General features: G+C 34.2%; 1 protein-coding gene across 1 annotated transcript; it reads right to left on the minus strand.

The window, feature by feature from the left end:
• Nucleotides 1-14,650: 14,650 nt before the first annotated feature.
• LOC122140926 (C-type lectin BfL-2-like) lies at nt 14,651-15,699 on the minus strand. Its single transcript, XM_042746391.1, has 3 exons — nt 15,663-15,699; nt 15,218-15,589; nt 14,651-14,655 (listed from the first exon to the last, which is right to left on the minus strand). Exons 1-3 carry the CDS (start codon nt 15,697-15,699, stop codon nt 14,651-14,653), a joined length of 414 nt encoding a protein of 137 aa, XP_042602325.1.
• Between the last annotated feature and the right edge of the window lie 1,126 nt (nt 15,700-16,825).

Raw genomic sequence — 16,825 nt, forward strand, 5'->3', positions numbered from 1 at the left:
GTAAGTGCTGCTGAAGAGGAGATAAAAGCGTTTTTTTTTTTTTTGTGGCCTTTAAAAATATGTATTGTAACTGAAATCTACAGAGGCAAATAGATAAAATGCAAAAATAAAACCAGTCAAATGATATATCAACAAACCCTTCTACAAAAATTCTTCAGCATATAGAGAAGAACAAAACATTGTTTTGTAGCTTCTTGCTGAAAACTAAAAAATGTTTTGAAAAAATTTTTCCATCAACTTTCCCATTTTTTGATTTTCTCCCAAATATTTTTTTCTCCTCAGGATGGATAATGGGCCAGCGGGAAGGCCTTGACATACCTCACCCTCGCTCCTGAAGCCCAGATCCAGTCACTTCCAGCAAACTTCAATCAACAGCTTCCTCAAGCGTCAGCACGGAGACGAGTGTAACAAGATCGGTCTCGCTGCCGGACTCAAGCAAATCAGATAATATATAAACACAGCAATATCATGTGGAGTGAATTCAGCTTTTCAAATTTGTTTCGGTGTCAAACACTGGCTTCATCTACCTGAATTTACCCTAATATAAAATGTGTTGCTATAAAATGTCAGATGATTTATTTATAGAAATTTTAAAGTTCATATGTGACCCTGGAGCACAAAAGCAGTCATAAGTAGCACAGGTACAGTATCTCACAGAAGTGAGAATACTTTTTGTACATGAAGAAAACAAAAATAACGACTTTATTCAACAATTCTTCTCCTCTGTGTCTCTCCAAATCAGTGTAGCGCCATTTTGACAATTCTGAGCAGTACGGAGGTGGCTTACGCTCTTCTGTATCAGCTACGCCACAAGGATACGGTTTTTACGTGTACTTACGCTTTGGTTTAAAAAAGACACATAGGAGAGGAAGACACAGAAGAGTGTACGCCATCTGCGTACTGCTCAGAATTCCCAAAATGTCGCTACGCTGATTTGGAGAGACACAGAGGAGAGGAATTGTTGAATAAAGTGGTTATTTTTGTTTAATTCTTGTGTGTAGTGCTTTCTAAAACCCACTCAAAAAATCACAAAAAAAAAAACCAAGACACAATCACTATTCTGACGATGCTTTTCATACTTTCCTGGACCTTGACACTGTTATTTATTTGGCAGTCTGTGGGACAGTCTCAAGCCTCCCTGTTTTCATCCAAAATATCTTAAATTGTGTTCCGAAGACGAATGAAGCTTTTGAGGGTTCGGAACAACATGGAGGTAAGTGATTAATGACAAAATTTTCATTTTGCGGTGGAGTAACCCTTTAAGAGCATTTTCTATGAGTCATTTTACAATCGTTCGTTATTGTTTCACGAGCGTTACACAGAAATGCACTTAACACAATCGCACGTAGCTGTGCTTAAAGTGCTACTTAGGAGTCGCTGTCCATTTGTCAAGTGCTGAAATGTCACCTAATAGAATGGCTCGTAATCGTAGTACTACAGGCTTATTTATTGAAATGTAAACCTAAAGCTGCACTCTAGACAACTCAGAAATAATAACTATAATACAACACTATTATAATACAATATTATTATATTCTATCATATTTTACATAATAATATACTTTATATAAATATATACGTATAGTACTACAGTATATAATATAGAGACGTTATTTCCGGGTCCAATACATTGCTGGTTATCGTGCACATCAGCAAGTCATTGACAGAACCCCAACCCTCACCCCCTTCAGTCTTCGAAGCATATTTCCTACATTATTTCTTTTATTCATTTTTTTTTCAGGCATTTAATTTAGATGTGTATTTTGATTTTTTTCTCTGCCCTTTAAATTAGTTTATTTATATATTCATTTAAAAAATAACAACAAAAAAAAAACGAGTATTGTGTACAATAAAATACAATCACATCCGTATATTATAATCACATTGCACTTGAATAAAGTTAAAGGTGTAATCTGCCGATTTTCCTGCAGGTGACCGCATAAATCTGTCTTCTTACGATGCACTTAGGGCTTTATGGTTACTCCAGAGCACTCGTAGATCTATGATGATTTTCAAGTGCTACTTAAGTTAAAATGCTTTTGGGAAACAGACGATAATATTAAGATCAGTCATACGATCGTTTTTATGAACTTCTTAGGCTTATAAAGCTTTTGGGAAATGCAGCCCAGGACAGTCATAACACATGCAAATGAGGTGTCACTGGGACAAAGAAACACTTTCCCGCTGAAACTATACGCCTTGGTACTGGTCAATCTAACCAAAATGGGTGTTACAGGGAAACCAGATAAAACCTCTCCCACACCCAGTAAGTGCACTTTGCTTCACTTGCGGTTCCCTGGAGACACCCATTACCTTGGAAACCCCGCGACTCCCCTTCCAGGGAGAGTCCAATCTTCTGGCAGTTTTCAGCAACTTTGTTGATTCACTTCGGAGCAGTCAACCTATGGATGAAACAACAAAGCTTTTACTCCTAACAGGATTGTAACAGGAATCCACACATTATACATCCACCAGGACACTTTACTCAGTACCAGTGGCGACTCGTGGGTTTTAAAATAGAGGAGGCACACTAATTGTATTGGTCTGGGATCCCTGTCGATTATTATTATTATTATTTGCTTAACCACTTTAAAATGGCTTTTTGGTTGCTTTTAGTCAGAAAACGTGAAGAAAACGACACACATACAACACGATAATATAACATCACTTACCTGGTCTGTCACTTGAAGCAAACATCAATCCCTTCTTCAAAGTCTGTGTTAAAAAGAGAACTGCTTGTTGTGCTATTTAATTAAGCAGACTGCTGTAGCCTAGGCGTGTTCTCCCTTTTTTTATTTGTGTACTGTTTGAATGACAGCTTGGTAAATCTGTTAGCGATCAAATATTCAATATCGCTACTCATCATGGATCATTATCAGTGCAGCGCGAGATATTCAAAAACTAATATCACGTGATTTACATCTCTGTGATGATTGGTTGATACCAGAAGGGAGGCTTGGTAATGAGCTCAACTCTCCCCTGAATTTTCGAATTTAGGATTTTAGTTTATTCGATTTTCGTCACGACTGGTAAAGTCAAATGCTTCAGATGCGGCTGCAAAGGGCATTTCATTCGGAATTGCCCAACCAAAAATGCTGAGGGAGAAAAAATTAATGAAGTAGTTGTACAGGGCAAGGAAAATGATGGAAATGAATTTAATGTGGAAGGTTCGTTAGTGGTGGAGAAGGTGGCAGATCCTTCGGTAGAAATTGAGGCTGGAATAGCGTCAGCTCAGGACTGAACAAGCAGATCCAATTCCTAACAATTTACCTACAAGTAGTGTTGTAAGTGTTTCTGATAGGGTGGTTTATCCTTCAGAAAGCAAAAAAGGTGCAAATGGTGAAGGTTTTCAAATCAGTGTAATGGCTGAAGAAGCACAATTGACACCAGAACAAGAGCAGTTTTCCTTTAAGACACCACAAAAAAGAAAGATGAAAAGTAAAGTGCTAGATGTAAAAATCAGTAAGACAACTGAACTACGAGATGAGGATACTCAAGATACGGAAAGTGACAGTGATTCGTCTGAATGCAGTGAGAGTCTTTCTCAAGGTGAACTTAATTTACGTAGTTATGATCTTGAAGACATTAAATTGTTTCTCAGGTTAACAAAAAATAAAAGAGGTGTAAAAGTGCAAAGAATATTTTCCTGATTTGAAACTTGTGGATTTGTGGATCGGGCAGAAAGTTGGATGGCTAGTGATTCATTTACAAATAAAGAAGCGTATAGATTGAAGAAAATAGTGAGGAACATAAATATCGCTCATAATAATGATGTTGTATAAGTGGAAGAAAAGGAATAATTTTTTCCTGTTGGTATGGCGTTTTGGTTTCTTTCTCTTTCTTTGCTTTCATTATGAATGAAATTCATATTGCATCTATGAATGTTAATGGGGTAAGGAATTTGAAAAAAAAGAGCAATAAAAAAAAAATATAGACGTAACTTTTTTACAGGAAACTCATAGTAGTGTGGAGAATGAGGTTGACTGGATGAAGGAATTTAGTGGATTATCCGTTCTAAGTCATTACTCAGATATAAGTGGTGGGGTGGCTGTTTTATTTAATAAAAAGTTTAAACCAAATTCATATGATGTAGTTGAAGTTGTGAAAGGCAGACTGTTAAAAGTTAGAGCTTCTTATGAAAAGTTTGTGTTTGTTTTTATTTGTGTTTATATTCCAACGGCACCTATAGAAAGATTACTTTTTTTGGATACTCTTTGTGCAACATTAAAAGATTGTGGTTCTGAAGATTTTCTTTTTTTGGGGTGGTGATTTTAATTGTACTGAGTTGGATATGGACAGGAATCATGTTGAACCTCATATGGCTTCACGTAAGAGGTTAATTCATCTGATTGAGAAATATGATTTATGTGACATTTGGAGAACGATAAATGGTAATGAAAAACAATACACATGAGCCCACATGCGTGATAATTATATATCACTGGCAAGATTAGATAGATTTTAAACATCATTTAAATTTATTTAACAAATGTTTTATCACGCCTTTGTCTTTTACTGATCATAGTATGGCAAGACAGAACATCGCCTTTGTTAAAGCCGGGGAGAAGCCACATCAACGCCTGAAGCAATCAGAGGGGCTGCTCTCAACAGCAAAGGACTGGCAGCTGAAGGTCGACCTAGGGAGGACAGCTCAAATTCCCAGAAAAACATCACAGTGACCACGCTCAGGCCAGACATTGTCCTGGTGTCAGAAATAACAAGGCAAGTGGTCCTGCTGGAGTTGACTGTTCCCAGGGAAGACCGTATGGAGGAGGCATTTGAGAGGAAGAGGGCCAAGTACGAGGAGCTGGCAGACGAATGCCGAAGCAGGGGGTGGAGGACCCGATGCAATCCCATCAAGGTCGGGTGCAGAGGATTCATCGGTCAGTCACTCATCAGAGCCCTCAAGATGCTTGGAGTAAAGGGACTGCACATCAGGAAAGCCATCAAGAACATCACGGATGCCGCCGAAAAGGCATCAAGGTGGCTGTGGATCAAGCGGGGCGATCCGTGGATCATACAAGCTACTCAGACACAAGCCAGGGTCTGATCAACAGACCTCAATTCTGATGAGGGTGTATGATGTTTTGAGACCCGAAACACCCAATAAAACCCAGGATACATCACTGATGATGTGTCAGAGTTGCACCAGAGGTGTATTTCAAGAACTAAGTTTATTTTAAATTCAGTGAAATCCAAAAGTGCTTATTGGCATTTTAATACGAATCTTTTAAATGATAAATTATTTATTGAATTGTTTACATTTTTTTGGAAATCCTTTAAAGAAACGAAAACATCTTTTAAATCCTTACAGCAATGGTGGGATTATGGAAAGGTACAGATAAAGCAATTCACACAACAATATACTCGAAATGTTACAAAAGAATTTAATCATTGTAGAAAAAAACAATTAATAGATTTACAAAAAGTTGTATCAATACTCGGGTGATAGTAATATTTTGGAAACTTGTTTTAGGAAAAAAGATGAACTTAAAGAGCTATTAGAGTTTAAGGCACAAGGTGCTTTAGTTCGTGCTCATTTTTTAAACATTGATCAGATGGATGCACCTTCCAAGTATTTCTTTCATCTATGAGTATGTCATGATCTATACTGTCGACCACAGCACTAAGATCAATTAAAACATGTATTGAGATGCAGCCTTGGTCTGAAGCTAGAAGCAAGTCATTGTAATTTTAACAAGTGCAGTTTTTGTGCTATGATGGGGCCTAGATATCTTTTTTCTTTTTTTGCAGGAAGGACCACAATTGAGCAGACACAACTTTTTCTAAATTTGTATGCAAAACAGCAGATTTGAAATGGGTCTGTAATTTGCACTAAAACGTGTAAGTACACTAGGACCTAGTTGTGGTTTCTTTATTAGAGGCTTTATAACCACTCGCTTGAAAGGTTTTGGGATGTAACCTAGAAATAACAATAATAAGGAGAAGTGGTTTTTCTGCTAAAAGGTAACAACTCTTTCAGTAATTTAGTGGATACAGGATCTAATAAACATGTTGGTTTACATGCAGTGATAAGTTTATTTAGTGCTTCTTGTCTATTTTTATCAGTGAAGAAATTCACAAAAGCATTACTGCTAAACTGGGCAACATTGAGTTTGGTGATGTCTGATTATTTGTTAATCTAGTGTTCCGTCCAAGGACGTATTTATTTTGTTTTCTCCCTGTTTCTCTCTCTCTACACCTTTACTTCTCATAAGCAGGAGGTAATGGCTGGCATCTGATTGCAATGATTGGTGATCTGATGGGATTGCAGAGTAGGGGAAGCTGTGAGGATTAGCGCAAGGTGTGTCTGTGGAGGCTGTGTCGTGAGGACTTTATTCTCAACCAAAAAAAGCTTTAGTTGTTTTGATTGATACTTTGTTGATTAATTCCTTTACAGTGTTATTGTTAAACACTCTTGTGGTAACTGGAGCCTATGACAAGGAATTTGGTTTGTTTTGGAAGTTATTATCTGTTTGTCTGTACTAATGTTATTGTTTGTTCCCTATTAAGCTTATGTTGTTAATTTATTTGGAATGTGTTAGTAGAGAGGTGGGTACCATTTTCTTTATCGTGTGTGTGGTGTGTGGTTTTTTTTTTTTCTTTTTTTTTCTCCTGTTTATGCTAGTTAGGGAGTTAGTTTATTTTATTATATTTCTTTTCTTTGTTAGCTTGGTTAGTTTCTCTCAAATAGTTACAGGGTTTTTGTTTATGTTGGCCTTGCCCCCTCTTGAAATTTTGACATCCTCCCATACCTGTAAAATAAAAATTGTTTTTTATATTAAGTTGATTTTTGGCCTTCGTTAAGTCTCTGGGGTTGGGAAATGAACCTTGCTGCCTCCACACATCACCTTTTTATTCTCTATTACCTGTTCCTCTAACCCTAGACTAACTGGGAACGTAACACTAGCCACTGTGCTAAAAATAAAAAATTGGGTTGTTTTGGTTATTTCTATGAGTTTGCAGATATGGTTGGCCATGGCAGCATTTATAGCAGGACATACTGTTTTTCCACGCAATTCTAAAAACCTGCAAGTGAGTTTCTCTTTTTTTTTTGTGCTTCTGGGATTATGGCTTTCTATCTTGAGAGAATGGGTATTACTGTTGTACCATGACTCAGTATGTTTCTCTTTAATTTGAACTTTCTTAAATTGATGAAGCAAAAGTTTTTAATGTTCTTGAGAAAACCGTGCCCATATTGCTAGTCATTTCATCTAGCTTGGGAAACAGGAAATTACATAAGTCCAACACAAGACAAATAATGTAACAATTTGAGTAAAAAAGTTTCTACAATTGAATTTTATTTTGTGTATACTGTTAAATATTTTTCAGATGTAAATAAAGATTATTGGAGTAGGTTTTACGAGAAAATTCTGTTTCAGTCTTTCTGCTTAATATCATGTTTTAATTCAGTATTACTTGCTGTTTTTGTTTGTAAGTATTTATAAAAGAAAAAAAAAAATAGCAATTTCTGAAATTAGAAAATGAAATATTTCCGTGTACATGATTTGTAGTTGTAGTTAAAATGTGTAGAGAGAAGTAGTATTGCGATGTAACTGAGTTCAGTACAGTTGACTGAAATAAAAGTATCTGCCAGTAGTCATTTGGTCTTGAGTTTATGTCTCATAAATCCATCTGTAATAACCCAACTTTCATGCAAAGCCTCTCATTACCTGATGACATTGATGGATCTCCTTGATTTAAAGCCCATTAGGCAAAAGCAAAAGACATGATGGATGAGCATGACAAGCCAGCTGAAACTCATTGGTAAACCAGTGATATTCTAGTAAAGTTCCAAAAGCTCCAGTAAGTGGAGGTCTGGGACAATACCTTTCCATTTGGAATAGTTATATAATTTAGAATTTTTAACTTTTTTTTAAACAAATTCTAATGGGCCTTGAGAGACAAAGCAGTGGAATCTGAGAATTTGTGTGCATCATTAGAGCCCAATTGGATATGAATATTAGAAGATAAGATCAGATGTTTTATCAAGTTTTTATTATTTTTACATTTAGATATGGCAGAAGCCTCAGGGTTTTCCTCTTGAAGTCTGAACCATTTTTATATTTTGCTTAAAATAGATATTTACTGAAAACAAAGTACTCATTATGAACATAATTTAGTCTTTCCTTGTCATCGACAAATACCTTTCATTATTATAACATTGTTTATTATGAAATGTTCCTGACATGCTGATTAATAATAATATAAATGTCGATGGAACAAACACAGAGTGGAAAGGGTGAATATAATATAACACTGAAAAATCATTACCATAAAGAACTCTAAGCACTTGTCTACATCTCTGTTGTTGTGAGGAACTGTAGAAACTGTAGGATGGTGTTGCCATTGTTATCATGTCTTGTGATCTGGTTAGAACCAAGCCAAATTTCAACTGTCCTACTTGTGCACTCCCATGACGCCATTTAATGAAATCACTGCAGCCAAATTAATGTTTCTGATGCCCTTTCCTTTTCATTTAATATTAGTTATTTTTATAATTATTGTATCATTATGCGTATATGTTACAGAATGACTGACCAACAATGTTCTTGGGGGGATCCAGGGATCTGGTGGATGTCAGCATTAGGGCTGGGGAAGAAAAAGAAAGATTTTTCGATTAATCGTTTTTTTTTTAATGGCGTCGATTTGACATCGATTTCAAAAGCCACGAATCGATCTTTTCCAGTATTTATTTCAGCAAACATTTAAAAGAAGATCTGATTAATGTGAATCTTTCCATTAGTCTTCTCCACTAGATGACAACCTCTTATTTACCTTGCGCAATGTTACAACAGAAAAGTCTGTCACTCATTCAGTGCTTATGAAACACACACACACAAAAAAGCGCAAAAGCCCCAATAACAAACAAATAAATAAATGCCGAATCCCGCCCAACTAATTAATTAACAAACTAAACTAAAAAAAAAACAAAACCCCGAAAAAGACACCATAGTTTCCGCAATGATGAATGAATGAATGAATTATAAAACTGTTTTGTTTACACAAGCGCCTCTGTAGTCTCATTGTGATGATATGAATACACAAAATTTCATCCCTGGTTGCTCTGAGAGTCACTTCATTAGCATTTTACCGTTTAATTTGACAAAACTACCGTCATATCACATACACAGCAGCTGCAAGTTCCTCACGGCAACCCGTCAAAATAAAAGCTTAGTTCATGTGAAGAAACTGTCAAAAATATTACTAAGTCTTAAGACTTAATGTAACAACTATGCTACTACTATTACTACTACTACTAATAATAAATATAAATAAAACTTTATTTTTAAAGGAATAAGCACATTTGTTTTCTTTTAAAATTTTAACAGTCTACCTCTGTTGTGCAAAAATAAATGGGTTTTTCATTTGATTAGGATAAATTTAATTGTTTTATGCCTTCATCTGATTACCAGAAAAATTAAGAAGAACATTATTGTCATTATTGTTTCAAAAAGGACCCTATACAACAACAACAAAAAAAAAGGTTTAAAATACAGGCCTGTGCCTCTTAATTTCTTTTTATAAATTCACCATTTGTAAACTGATGTTACTGTAAATTTTTTAGAAATATCAATAGCATTTGTATTAAAATGATATTCACTGAATGTAATAAAAAAATTTTTTTTTTGGTTTTGTTTTGTTTTGTTTTGTTTTGTTTTAAATCGAGAATCAAACCAAGATTCGAATCAAATCAAGAGCTTGTGAATCAAAATCGAATCAAATTGGGACATCTGAATTGATACCCAGCCCTAGTCAGCATGCCCTACATTGCTAGTCACGTGGTCATAAGTGTACATTCTGTTGTCTTCACATTTATCCTGACCACTTGAACATCAAATGCAATATCTATTTTATAACAGTATACACTCGCTGAATTATACCCCCCCCACTAGCTCCGCTGTACAGGAGACATTTCTGGCTGATTTCTGGCTGAATCACCAAAGCTGATTTATTAGATTAAAAAATACAGCAAAAATTTTTAAATAATGTGAAATATTATGTTTTCAAAATAACTGTTTTCTGTGTGAATATCTGTTAAACTGTAATTTATTTCTGTGATGCGCAGCTGTATTTTCAGCATCATGACTTCAGTCTTCAGTGTCACATGATCTTCAGAAATCATTCTAATATGATGATTTGCTGTTCAAGAAACATTTTCTGATTATTATCAATGTTGAAATTAATTTAGCTGGTTTATTATTAGTTAATATATAATATATTTTTAATATGGGTATGGATCCTATCATTTACAGACATATAATAGATTACACAACGTATAAATAAATAAATAAGGCTTGAACGTGGTGTAAACTTGGATGGAAAAAGATTGGTAACAAAAAGGTTTGCCGAGAGCAAGAACAGAACTATCTTTTGTTTGTTTATATAATCATTTTTATTTAAGAATTTCAAAAGCACAAAAATCGTTATGTTCGCTAGATATTTAACAAACAATGTAGGCCTGTGTCCACATAATGGTGCAATAACTACATAAAAATAAGCAAAATTAAATGAAAATCAAATCAAAATCACAAACACATGATACATTTGTTTGGCTGCACTGATGTCATTAAATAATGTCATGTGTGTGCACACGGAGGGCAGTCGATCTGCACCGCTATTTGAGGATGCCCTGCTGTAAACCATGCAGATGAATCACCATTAACCACACAAACACAACACATTAAAGTCAAATATGATTTAGTGAGCAGCTTTATGGAGGCTAAATGCTCTAAATGAACCAGTTAAACTCATCTATTGTGTAGCTAAACTAGTGGCTCTCGTGCCGGATGTGGTCCGGTTAAGCCTTCATTTTTTCAATAATACTTGATCTAAATGAGAAAAACTGTAATTCAGATGTCAAAACAGTTTTAACAATCTTCTGTCAGCCAGAGAAAGCCAGAGAAGAGCAGAAGCAGGGGACAAAGTGATGATAAAATGAGCAGAGTTTATTGAATAATCTAAGTTGTGTATGTTTCAGTGTTCAGACTTCGTATGACCAGCACAAATACAACAAGTGTTATTATAGCACAGACCACAGCAATGGAGAATTACTGCTTCACTACATCATCCTTGAAATGGAGACATTCTCTGATCTCTTACTCATGAAGACAAATATCCACTGAAAGCACACAATCATAAGACTAAACAGCAATGGAACAAAATAATATAAATGACTAATCCTTGAATGAATCAATGATATGAGTAAATAAATGATTAAAATGATTATATGATTAAATGGAAAAATAAAATTAATTAATGATAAATCCTATGTGAATGAAGAGTAAATGAATATTAAAGAAAGCAAAGCACAAACCAAATGTATGGTTGCTCTCTAAAATTAATTTCTAAATAAAATTTCGAAATAAATGACTAAATAAATGCAAAATTGTATATCACAGATTATATTATCAGCATAATAATTTGAGTGAAAAGTAAAACTTGAGAAAATGATCTTAATGTTATTTACAGTAGACTGCAACAATGTTTCTTCCTCAGTGTTTTTTTTTTTTTTTTTTTTTTTTTTTTTTTTTAGTAAAAATATTCTTAAATCAGTGACATCCAGAATGAAATAAGATATTTATTCTAGTTTTGTACTAAAATTGAATGAGTTATTTTGCTTTCTGACTCCAGTGGCAGATATTTTATTTGTTTTAAGCATAGACTTGTTAAGCAAAGAGTGTCAAAAGATAAGCATTGTTTTATAGAAAACTTTCTACATTGTTAGAAAATATTTTTTTTATAATGTCATGCTGAGATACTGTTGATGAAATATCTTTAGATCTAAGTGATGGATTATAGTGAGTTTGGGGATAATCTGCTGTTAATAATGCTGTGATTTCTGAACATGTTTTATGAAGTTATAAGCAAAACCTGACAAATTGTTGTATTCTACTCTGAGATCTTTCAAATGATATATGGCACATTACTATCTAAGCTGAGTGATGTTTTTGCCATATGATTTTTGTACTATGTACTGTAATGTATTATAAATTATGAAAACATGCTTTTCTTATTTATCAGCAAATAACTGACTACATGCAATGTAAAGTTCATACTCTAAGCTTTTATTTGACACCTACAGGTTTTGGTGTTGATCAAGCGCTTGTTAAGAATTGCAGTAAAAAGCTGAGTTTCTAAGCTTTAAAATGAGACATATTGTGTGTTATTCATTTTAGTGGTTGCTTAGTAATTAGATTATGAATATTTTGTTGGGGGGGGGGGGGGTACACTTTAGGCTTAAAGGGTTAATAGTTAGTAAGGTAGTTTGCTAAGTTTAGGTATGGGGTAGGATTAATTGATCTAGAATGTGGTCATGAAAAATAAGGCATTAATATGTGATTTATAAGTACTAATAAACAGCTATAAAATATGCAAGTAAATGCATTCTAGTTAATAGTGAGAATTGTTCATTATCCACCTTATTTTTCTGGTCTCTTCCGCATCCAGCTATTTTTAGCTGTACAAAACTATGTTATTCTTCTCATTATTTCCCTTCAGCGGTTAATGAACTGGAAGTCTCGCATATTGACAGAAAATGGCTTACTTCTGTGTTAAAAAATAAGGTACATAAAGTGTTACCAAAATATTTAGCTACTTGTCGTGGAAAACAAGAGGAAAAGTACTGAGGAAGAAAGTTATTTTTTGAAGTGATGGGTTTTCATTAATAGAAATTGCAAACCTCAGTGTTTAATTGCATGACGCTGTGCTCGTGTGTTATCCTGAGTCAGTTCAGTCTTCTAATCGATTGCACAGCATATCAAACATAGATTAAAGAAAAATTGCTGTACTTAATAGACGTAAGCTAAATTTTTGCCTGATATCTTGAAAGATTTATATGTTAACAAATACCAAACTGAACTAATTCAAGTGTTACATATTTATATTCCATCATTAATTTATAATTTACCATGCATTCACTGTATTATTTACATGTGATGGTGTTGAACATCTATCATTTATTATGAATGCCTTTTCCTTAAAGATTCATTAATGTTTGGACAAGTTAACGCTTGTATCAGAGTCTAGCGTTTCATTGGATCTAACTCCTCACATGGCGTCTCTTGTGTGTTTTCTTGTGTTTTCTGCTGCTGGAAGATCTTCCCGTCAGGTTGGACGCTCCATTTATGCTGGATGTGATTTCCATGTCCTGATCCGAGAGGATCTCCTTCATCTAAAGACCAGATTACATCAGTCATGAAATGGGATTCAGTGAACGAGTGTCAATAAAGTAAAACTATAAAAAATTTTTGTTAAAAAACTATTAAAAAAAAAAAACAAATAAACTTTTTTTTTTGTTGTTAATTAAAATAAAATAAACACTGTAATAAAATAAAAATCTAACTTTTTAAATCAATCTAATTTTTGTTCTGATTCTTAGATCAACAAACATTCAAATGACAGAAGATAAGAAGCAAATATACCAAAATGTTTTTTGTTTGTTTGTGTTGTTGTTTTCTAGTTTTATACAAAAAAACAAACAAAAAAAATAATTTAAGTCATTTTGCTTCTGAGGTAAATGTATCTTGATTTAAGGATGTATAGAAACATGCAAGTGACACAAACACACAACAAAATTAACTAAAATGAAAATAGAAACTAAAAAAAAATAAAATAATAAAAAAAAACAATTCAGAATAGCCTAAAATTACTATTCTGCATATTAAACTATAATAACATATTAATGATATTAAAATAACATGCAGAATCATCTCACCTTCTTCTCTATGGCCTCCATCACTGCAGATTCGTCCAGATCTCCGTCTGATTTGACTGTGAATCTCACACGCTGTATTCTCCTGTGTTCGCGGCAGTAGAAAGGCAGTAGAGTCGAGCAGGAGTCATTAGCCATCAGTCCTTCAGTACTGGCTGTCACACAATCCTTGATTCCGTTCAGATCAGGCTGCCCAGACCCCCATTTCATAGAAGACCACGATACACTGCTATTATCTGACCACAGCCATGGGATCCATGGGATCCATGGGTTCTTATGCAGGCCGATCCAAGCATCGATGAGGCTCATGCAAGAAAATATACTTAAGAGGAATGTGTTCTCTGTGTCATCTGTAATGGCGGCCAGGTCTGCGTAGTGTGTTCTGCAGTGAATTTGAGCATCATGCCAGCTCATTTTCATGGCAATGTACTTAAACTTGTTCTGAAGTGTGTCCTGTGTGTCTGTAAGGAGTAGATAGGACAGAGAAACATTCTTGAAAATGTGAAGTGCCATACAAAATTAACTATAAGTTTATAAGTTTGCTCACAGAAAATATGGACAAACTCATCCTCAAAAAATGTCTTGAAAAGGTGATTTTATAAAGGCAGAGCTCTTTGCTCAGTTTTTGAATGCAACATACATTTAACGTGCTGCTATCCGCACATTTCATATTTTCAGGATCTACAGCGTTATTTAAATGATGGATTGAATCCAAAACTGTGATGATTGACACTGATGAACATAAAATAAAAATAAATAAATAGTTCTGTGATTTAAGTGTGGATTGTAAATACAAAGCAGTAGATGTCTGTGTGTTACTTACTATTTACTAACTAAACTCACTATATAAAAAAAAAAAGTAATTCAATAATACAGTTTTAATCACATCAGATCAGTATGGAGCACTGAGAAGTGATGTTTATGTTGTTTATATGTTTATGCTGAAGACACACAACACATTTGTTACTGCAGAGTTTCATGCAGTGTCTTTAATAAAACTGTTTTTAATCCAGTTATCTTTTGAGGCTGCTTATTTGTCATCTATGATATTGATCGCATCCTGCTATAAGGATTCTTTTTTTCTGGAAAACATGATTTAAGAATGCATTGAGGTCAGGTTACATTCCTGTAAAACTTCCTCATTATTTTGTCTTGTTTTCCGGGACAAATGTCTAATCATCCTTGCATCAAGATACATTATTGGAGATCCAAAAATGATTTAAGATAAGAGCTTTATCAATATCTTCATCAAATTTAAGTGGGTATTTGCTTAAAATAAAACAGAGACTTTTCTTATATCTTAAGATATCTTAAGTCATTTTGTTTCTCAAGTAAATGTATCTTGATTTAAGAATGTTTAGATATTTGTACTGGAAAACAAGACAGAAATACTAAGTTTTTTTTTGTTTTGTTTTTTTAGTGTGTATAAGATCTGTGAGTATTTTTAATTTTTTTTTTGTAACTCAAATCAAAGAGATCTATGAGTATTGTATAATTTCTTACCAGTTTGGCAAATGAAGCCGTATTTGTTAGTACAGTCTCTGTCCCTCCATCTGCTGGTTTGTTCAACCAGAACCACACAGGCCTCTTCTGTGTCAAGCATGTTCGGATCTGAAGAATCCCACATCTCATAGCTGACTGACATGTTTTGATACGACCAACGCCAGGTGTCTCTGTAGAAGCCGATCCAGGCCACAGATTTAAAGTTCACCGCATCTGCTGCCTCCTTTAGTTTGGCTCTGTCTTCATCGCTCTGAACCGTCGCCAGATCCATGTATTTCTCTCTGCAGTAGGATTTTGCTTTTATCCATGTCTTTGGCTCTTTGATCAGGACGATTCGATCCAGGTCACATGAAGCCTTGGACAGGATTCCTGCTGCAGGAAAATCAACAGTGTTAAGCTGCTCTAAACCTCTGATCTGACATCAGTTCCTTTCACTAACACTCACCGAGAAAAAAAATTAGTTGAATCTTGTTCTGTATCATCTTGTCTTCACAGGTTTGTTCACTGAAAGAAAGAAATGACAAGAATATGACATGCTGGTTAGGTTTCTAATATTGCAAAGGAAATAGTTTTCTTTATAATCAAGGGGATTTAATGGAGATGAGCAAGCAGACATGGCTGCAAAACATGTTCTTGCAGAAAGAATCAATGAATGCAAAAACCACCCTTTGACATAAAGCCCTTAAAACCCCTCAGACTGTAAATAATGATGTGTTTTTTCATTGGTTTAACTCATCAAATTTTAACCAATTTCAACTTTATTTTTGTAAGTTATATTAGATTTGACTTTTTCTTTTATATAAATGAAGTTGAACTTACTTGTACATCCAGTTTAATTATATTTATTTAGGTATAATAAGCTTTAAATTTGAGGTAGGTGATTTTATTATTATTATTATTTATTATTATTATTATTATTTATTTATTTTTATTTTTTTCAGCCATAGAAAAGCAACAAACCCCAATTTACCTGCTCTGGAGCGACTGAAGTAATCAAGTGTCTTCTCTCAACTGACTTGTCTTTTACTATCTACTCAACTCTTTATTCATTATGTTATGCAAAATCTTTTGTCAGTACTGTACATAAGACACTGAGACTGATTTACATTCTGAATTTGCTGCAATATGAGTCTCTTTATTCAAACAGCATCAGAGAACATAATGATAGAGCACAAAAGTGTTTTTTCACAACTATAAAACTTATGTCACAAATTTATTGAACTGTTTTCCTTAATCTTCTTTAAGCGTAAAGTAGCAGCCGTACCTAAAGTGCTAGAAAAGAGAGAGTCCATAGTTTCTGTTACATCATCAAGTTGTTCTGAGCTATTGGACATGTTGAGGAATTGAGATAAATCAGGAAGATTACTTACAAAGCAGTCTTTTGTGGTAGAAGTGATAGTTGTTCCATACTTATAACAAGGAGTAGAATTTACAGTTTTAGCTATGTGAAGTTTGCACAAGACTGGATAATGATCTGAGATATCATCACTTGGCTGTGTAGTTTCAACATCATCAATATTAAATTTAAAATTAAATTTATGCATTTAGCAGATGCTTTTATCCAAAGCGACTTACAGTGCATTCAGGCTATCAATTTTTACCTATCAT

The sequence above is a fragment of the Cyprinus carpio genome, chromosome A4 (assembly GCF_018340385.1).
Source record: "Cyprinus carpio isolate SPL01 chromosome A4, ASM1834038v1, whole genome shotgun sequence".
Taxonomy (NCBI): domain Eukaryota; kingdom Metazoa; phylum Chordata; class Actinopteri; order Cypriniformes; family Cyprinidae; genus Cyprinus; species Cyprinus carpio.